At 35.7% G+C, this 8,550-nt stretch overlaps 1 protein-coding gene across 2 annotated transcripts in view; it reads right to left on the bottom strand.

Moving 5' to 3' along the window:
• Nucleotides 1-3,533: 3,533 nt before the first annotated feature.
• The window catches only part of LOC149786379 (uncharacterized), a 31,537-nt gene continuing 26,520 nt past the window's right edge, over nt 3,534-8,550 (bottom strand). For both annotated transcript variants that reach the window (XM_089976797.1, XM_089976798.1), the window contains exon 2: nt 3,534-6,683. In XM_089976797.1, the coding sequence (XP_089832923.1) occupies nt 5,092-6,429 (1,338 nt within the window). In that variant the 5' untranslated portion in view covers nt 6,430-6,683 and the 3' untranslated portion in view covers nt 3,534-5,091. The remainder of the gene's footprint in view (nt 6,684-8,550) is intronic.

Below are 8,550 nucleotides of genomic sequence, written 5' to 3'. Positions count from 1 at the left end.
AGTAAAATGCTTAGTTTTAGTCTTGTCCATACTAGATCACAACATAACCCAGTAAAATGCCTAGTTTTAGTCTTGTCCATACTAGATCACAACATAACCCAGTAAAATGCATATTTTCATTCTTGTCCATTCTAGATCACAACATAACCCAGTAAAATGCCTAGTTTTAGTCTTGTCCATACTAGATCAAGAACATAACCCAGCAAAATGCATATTTTCATTCTTGTCAATACTAGATCACAACATAACGCAAACATATTGAAAGCTCACCATGGTCATGTTCAATTTGTTGTCACCTCTCTTTGCTCCAATGTTGCCATGGAAATCACTCTACACTGCCGCATGTTCTGTCCTAAGTATAGTAAGCAACGAACTGAGTTGATGAAAAAATCACTCCCCAGCATAGAATACTGCTTTTGAGTGAGGGCGATGCAAATGAAAAAGTATAAAATTCTATAACATGTCTGCAAATACATGATACAGGAAGATTAAAAAAATTTATTCAAAGTCATGAATGATATCATTCTGTCCTCTCCAACTTCGCTCATTATTTCTCAAATTATATATATTTAATTATATACAATCACGTTACCATTTGTTCTCAATATACGGGGTATGTGTTATTAAGGTATGACCATATAAGTAAACATGTCCATGGATGATTATGTACATAATTTTTGTGTTTTTTAAAACAGTTGTACTGCTGTAATTTTGTTTAAATTGTACTGTTCATGCAGTGTTGAAATAAACGAATAAATAAATGACTGTTCTTCAAATAGGAAGCAAAATGTAGCAAAGCACAGCATCTGTAATAAACCAAAATTCAATGGCCGGCATCCATGACTATGCTGACATATCTTAATGACAACCGTATACTAAGGGACTATATAGTGAGGAACCATGTACAGAGGGATTTTTGCAAAGCTGAATTAGTTGTCCGCACTATATTTTCACAGAGTTCCCACGGAGGGAAAAAATTAATTGGTGTTTTGTTCTATACTGGGTTTTGTTATCATTTCGTAATGAGAGCTGTTTTAAAAAGGGAGTAAAATGATTACATGGCTGTGTTTTACATGAAATTCACAGGAAGCTATGTACGGTTCTACAACACTAATTCCTGAACAAATAAGAAATGTTTGTGTAAAACTGAGATTGCCTGTTACATATTTGTTTACTTATTTACTGCCGAGCATAAACTTCCTTAGAAAACTACATGTATATACCGTCTTTATTCGCGTATAAGTCGAGCACAATTGCTAACCGCACAAGCCCAGATATGCCCTAGCATTATGCATTATGTGACAGCAGATCAGGGTTAATGTTTTTTGCAGTCGGACTCATCTTACAAGCGAGTATATACGGCACTCTTTCAACGATATTGTTTCCTTAGGAAATATGGCAGAGATTTGAAATATAGGTCAGATGAATGGATTATAGCCTCTACTGTACATGAAGTTTTCATTAGGGAACTAAACCATGTATGTTCGTTATATTTGTTCTTCTGTCTTGAAATACAGGAACCGTTTTTAAGACTTAAATGAGACAATTGTCTTTCAGTTCTCAAAGAGTTACCTCAGATTAACATAACAATTTGATTTATGTTATGATAACTGCACAGATAATGCCTATTTCCATCGACAGCTTCGGTTGTCTAAGTGGTTAGAGCGTCCGCCTCGGATGCGGGAGTCGCGGGTTCCAACCCCGGTCGAGTCATACCAAATACTTTTAAAAAAAATATGATTCTTGCAACTGTCTCGTTTGGCGGGCAGCATTAAGAGGTTAGTGTTATGACTGGTCGGCCTGGTGTCAGGATGTTGTGACATGATGCTACATGTAGGCGGCAGAGCTAGGCATCACTATAAACTGCCACACTGCAGACATCGTAGCGATATGACTGACAAATTGTTAAAGCTACGTTAAAAATCTAAATCACACACACACACACACACACACACACACACACTTATTTCCTCCAAGTTTCCCAAGGAAAATACTTATTTCATAACTAATTGCTTTGGAAATATTTGTTAAAACTATTAGCCACAATTTATTTATATTACTGGCAGTAGAACTATAATGTAAAGATGGTAAGTACTCGTTATGAGCGTTTGCTTGTTTGCCTTAATTTATGAAATAAATTATTTTAAGATAATTTGTATGTTTACAGTTTTTGTTTCACTTGATAGTCCCGTGGATGTCTATATATTTTAATAGCTTTTCTAAATATGCTACATACTTTTTGATGTAACAATTTAAACCGTAAGAATATTCTGATTACATCATAAATTAAGCACATGTATTGTAACACGTTAGAGAAACCCCACAACATTGTTTTGAACAAAAACCATAAATGCTCAGTTAAACAGAAATATCCCCTATTTATGACAAAATATATTTCTTTAATATGATTACAGCGTTTTTTTTGGCATCACAAGATATAAAGCATTAGAATAGAGATTTAGACGTCTTTATTGTTTTAATTATTGTAGTTTTTATTGTTTTATGGTGATCCATATCTGGGAAATTACATTTATAATGGACACTTGGACAGAGCTCTGAACTGGTTGCAAAAACACTTCAAAATATCTGACTACATTAAAATTAGTGTCGTTTAATCCACTGGAGATATTTGTTGTGCAGGGTACATAAGTAATGAATTCTCTCTCTCTCTCTGAAAGAACGGAAAGATAATTTTCCTCGAACTTTCGCGGGTGCCTTGTTGTATTCTTCTGCCTTTAAGCATTAATTACAGTCAATTTGAAAATACTTTTGTGTAGTCTTCCATGCCAGTACTTCCATAACTTACGATACTTTTTAGTTAACATCTTCGTCATCGCTTAGGTAAGAGAGTCTTTAAGGAGGGAAGTAGATCTTATTATTCTGCATTTCTATTTTTTTTAAGAATTTGGCAGCTTTTAATGGAGGACTACAGCTTAAACAGCAGAAAGCCATCAGAAAATGGCTGAAATCTCAATCACAAGCTAACTTACTATAGACAAAATAGAACCACATCAAAGGCATTGGTAAACCTTCGTGGAATTATTTGCACAAATTCTATAAAGGAAAATTCTCTTATGAATTTTTGAATCAAAAAGAAACACGTGAAAGTTTTGGCAAAGAATCTATGAATGCTATGATTTTTGTTTGGTGTTCGCAGTAATTAATTTGATAAACTGAGTACATGCGTGTGCAATGGCAGCAACGTTAATATTTCCGGGGTTGTTATTGCAAATGCTTTTGAGAGTTTTCCGAATGCATAACGATATTCCACAGGGAAGGATAATCCGGGAGCACCGCGTGTTTTGTTGTTTTTGTTGTGTGGGGTTTTTTTTTGGCGAGCATAATAAAATCACGAATGTGATTAAGTTAGGTTACCCTACCCGTTTCAGCTTTTTCTAGGGCCTGGGAAGAAAACGAAAGGAACTGAAAGCGAGGCACCACAAATATTGAGACACTAGGCTGCGTTTCGAGTGAAGATTAAGATTAAACAAAAATAATAATGAAAACAAAGCACGCCAATTCACACATCTAAGGTAAAGAAAAGTAAACTTTATATGAAAGTGGAAGAGCACTGTAAGAACAATTTAGTTGTATACAAGTCTTAAGTCTTTTTATGTTATAATATCGATGAAGCCATTTTTTCAAGGGATGAAATCAAAACTTTTCTGACTGACGTAATCTAACTTGTCTTGTACTTTTAGCTCTTTTCGTCCCCAGACCGATATCTGCTAAATCTCTGTACAGTTACAATCAGGGCAGGCTGATACTAGGATATAATGGTTTGAACTAGGTCGCGGGCGTTTTATTACACCTAAATATACTAAATATAAGCAGCCCCAGAGTGTTTCGAATTACTAAAAATGCATTCGGAATAAGGCGAATGGTTCTGCAGTGGCCAAGTTCTATCTTAGGAATGATTGTAGGGATATCGATAATTTGATACATATGCGAATACCTTACCTCCGCGGCGTTATACGCTGAGGAGATATCACCTAGATCTTGTTTTAATAAGTAAACCCTGCAATATTTTAGGATTTGGGTAATTAATTTTTCAAGAATACAATATAAATGAAAGTGCTGCAATAAGCTAACGGTCTTTTTGTAATGAAGAACTGTGCTTAATTTAAATTACAATTAAGAGATATATTATATTGACCTAAGTAAAATCATGAAATAAGCAATTAATGGGGTCCAAGTGTTTGGGACTATTTTGTTACTCTTAACACACAGACGTTACCTTTGAGTTGGTTGGCGTCGTTTGGATTGCAAATAGACAAAGAGCAAAGGCACTTACTTTGTAGCGATGATGCCGAACGAAGGAACCGTAATATATTCGGAAATCTTCGGGTATTTGTACAGTTGGATTGATAATGGGACTACCAGAGACGATGCGTTCATAACTTGTCTATCAATCCTTCTTTAGTATATAGCTAGGTAGTCTGAAATACAGCTATCGACATATATTTGAGGTATGATCCATGGGTTTGACCTTGAAGTTGCAAATATGCATTAAACCAGAAAAAAGAATTTTTAAAATATACGGTAAGTAGTTAGTACATATACATCCGAGATATTATCGTGATCTAAGAAAAACTATAAATGTTCTGAATGACCCAAAATGGTGTACTGATAGACACAAAGGTCTTGTAGCAAGGTTACGTACTAAAGTCTTTGCTGGCTATAATTAGACATTGCTTAGATATTGTTACTTAAAATAAACGAATCGCCTTGTAAAACCGAATTTACTATTATTCTGTCAAACTTCGAATTTCAAAATATGTTTAATCATTATAAAATATTTACTATAGAAGAACGTATGGGAAATTGCTATTTAAATGCCATCATTGAAGATCATGTTGTGTATTGTTTCTTATTAAACAGATCCATGTAACCTCAAGTGCAAAAATCTCAATGTTTGGCATGCAACACGAGATTCTGTTTGTGCTGCTAATATGTGTGTTTTTCCACCATAGTTTTTCTTTTCTAAATTACCTTCCCAATCATCATTAACACATCGAAGCTAACGTTTTTCAAATGTATACCATTGGATATATGTTTAAATGTCCTTGTTGTTTTTTCGTGCATCCCTTTCTACGACTGTTGCACGTTGCATTTGGCACTTATTGCGCTCTTGTATTGCGACTGGTACTTGTCAATACTGGAATTTGCCTTACTGAAAGACGACGACGTCGTGCTCTGAACAAGATCTTCTAGATCTTTTTGTGCCGCAATGTCAGATTGTCTAGGTGTGCTGGATCCACCAAGAGACCTTCTTGACTTAGGTCTATTCAATTCATACATCATCTGTAGAAGAAAAGTGTCTGAGCAAGGGTTTGGAACCCGAATGATCGACCGAGGAACAATGGTGTCTCTACCGTACTTTTGCTTAATCTGTCGATTGAAAGTCATGTAGCCCTCAATAGACGTGAACTCGTATCTATCCTTGTTTGCAAGCGCTTGGCGTTCCTTATGCTTGAAATTTCTGTATGGATTGTTAAAATTTACTTTCACTCCTCTACGAACAAAGGGTTTGGCATATTTCGGTCTCTTTTGTAGATCCGATATCTGTTTCGTGATGCTTTCAACCGATGACTTACTATTGACGTCGCTCCTCGGTGGCTTCGTATCAACGTTGTCCTTGGTTTCGTTATTTTGGTTGTTTGCGCAACCGACGAGAGAGGGTTGTTTCTTGTGGTGACTGAACAAGACAAACTCCTGACTTGGAAATACGTCCCATGCATTTGGTGCACTATTGATGAGACCTTTGTATCCTTTAATGTCAAGATATGACTTTGCAGATTCACGACCAAGCCTTTTGTTCGTTATGGCCGAATTTGCTGGTGTAAGGGGTGGAATCATGGGTGGTGTAGATAAGACAGGCATATTGTCAAGGTCATCAAGGGCAAGACTAAAAGCTCCACTTCCATTCACCTCATTGTCTCTGCCAGATGGAGTCGGCTCACTATAGGCTTTCCCAGACTTGTTTCCACGTTTAACTCTGTCCAATTCCCTAGCAGACGTTTTGTAGCTACCCACTCTTGCCTCGTGTAGGTATAGTTGAGGATCAATTGTTTTTGCCCCTAATGGAAGCCCACAAAGTACAAAATGGGGCTTTTCGATGACCACATCAGTATCTTCAGATACATTTTGCGATGAGTCCATTGTAGAGATCCCCAAATTTGCCTCCTGGACGCGCGATAGGTGCCTACATTTCCGGGCTTGTACAGATATATGGTTAATTCCCTTCAACATCAAATCTGATGTTTTATCCTGCTTTAGAATGAACTTGTAACTTTGTTCAAGTTCTGTTATGTTAGAAGGAGTTGGTTTATTAGCCTTGAATGTTACCCTAGCCGTTGTCGAGCTAAGGACACCATTTCTCGGTGCTGGGCCTCCCTGCACTTTCAAACGGTCAATTGCTGTGGCCATCCTAGATGACTCTTAATAAAATGTTGTTTTTTTTTTCTTTCCAAATATCACATCAGCATAAGAATTCCTGAACCAGCATCTGGATTTCTATTTTATTTATGAACAACACATCGGTGTTTTATGTTAGAGAAATTTCTTTGTACAAGTCCACATACTAAAGTTTATTCAGTAAAGTTCAAACGTTGAAAGATGAAAAAGTCGACAAATTTCGAATATCGGATTCCATCAGTGGAGGCGAAAGACAAGTCAGAGATCTGAAAAATAAACAAACATATGCTGATAATGGATACAAAGATAATGTAAAGTGAGAAACATTTTCTTGCATAAAATGGTTGAGATAAATAGATGTATATTTCTAGCACATATATTATTGATAAGGTTGTCAAATAATCTCTCCCTCCCAGTTTCTTAAAAACGTTATTAAAATTATGCAGACATTGGACGGGTAGGTGGGTGATGACTGGTTTGCTGGACTTTACTGGCAAAAGGTTATAATCCATACATATTTTCCGTCTCCTTGTTTCGCATTTCCCGTCGGTCTCAATATGTCTGTCTTTTTCACTGTCTATTTCTCAGTGACTCTTTGCCCAAGCTAACTCGATAAAGTGAATTTAGTGCATTTCAGCCGAAAGTTTCAATCTGGTATCATGCGAGTGTACATTATAATCAAATGTATCTTACTTGCATCTCTTATTTATTTGTGAGGCCTTAACTATATTATTTACGTATGAGGCCTTGAAAATCTTATTTACTTATGAGGTCTTGACTACCTTATTTATTTATGAGGGCTACACTCTCATATGTAATTGTGAGGCCTTGATTTTCTTATTTATTTATGAGGCCTTGACTATTTTTTTATTTATGAGGCTTTAACTATGTTATTTATTTATGAGGCCTTGACTATCTTATTTATTTATGAGGCATTGACTACCTTAGTTATTTATGAGGCTTTAACTATCTTATTTATTTGTGAGGCATTTACTGTCTTATTTATTTATGAGGCCTTAACTATGTTATTTATTTATGAGGCCTTGACTATCTTAGTTATTTATGAGGCTTTAACTATTATATTTATGTGTGAGGCATTTACTGTCTTATTTATTTATGAGGCGTTGACTAAGGCTTGATTAGAACATCTAACTTTTACATTTGGGGCTCAAATTCAATTTTAGGCCCGCCAGATTCTAGACGCAAAGATCATCCATTTGGTTTAGTTTCTACCTCATTTACGGCCAAATATCATCTTACAACTATACCTACTAGAGTACTAGTACCAAATATAGGTTGCTAGAACTTCGCGTATAATCGACGCAAAAATGATAAAACTGAACCGGATACGAAGGACAGTCAGGGGACCTCAAAATTTTGTCTACACGTTGCTGTTCTTGTTTTGTTGTTTAACGCCATTTCTCAGCGCAATATAGGCTATGAATGGCGGCCATTGCAACTGGTGGAGGTATAACCCTGGAAAGCCCGGTAAGAACCACCGACCCACAGGAAGCTACTGGCAAACTTTCTCACATACCCATATCGGCAGTTCGTTGTTATCGACATGTAGTTTTTATATGAAGATCTACAATACATGTGAAATTAAGGTATATATGAATATTGTCTGTTATGAGACGATATCCTTAATATTGTTTCCAATTATTTATTTTTTTCTTATTTTTTCTTCTGTAGATAAATAGAAAGAAACAATACAGGTTTGTGAACAGATATGCTGTCTTAGTATGATGAGAGACTGTTTCATTACAATTCTGCATTATCGAACTCAATACGACGTCGAAAGATAAATCATCAAGTAGTGCAAATGTGTACGTATTAGATTGGATAAGTTTTTTTATTTTAAATTTTCTGTTATTAATATATTTATTTCAGTTTAAATACCCATGATGGGTATTTAAACAATCATGTACATTTAAGTAATGAATAATCGAAACCCGGGCTATTATGACACAAATGTAATAAGATATCTCTATAATCTAGTCCTCTCTTTTGAATTTATTCAAGTTTGAAGCGCTGCCTTGTGTTCCGATATTATCAGAGCTTGATAAAATCCTTGCTCGCGTACTCGTTGTATTATGAACATGACCTTTATCGCCCAGTGTATCTTAAAATCTC

This window comes from Sinohyriopsis cumingii, chromosome 12 (assembly GCF_028554795.1).
Source record: "Sinohyriopsis cumingii isolate HCF-2022 chromosome 12, ASM2855479v2, whole genome shotgun sequence".
NCBI lineage: Eukaryota > Metazoa > Mollusca > Bivalvia > Unionida > Unionidae > Sinohyriopsis > Sinohyriopsis cumingii.
Note: the sequence above shows the minus strand (reverse complement) of the source record. Positions and strands in the feature narration are given on the sequence as shown.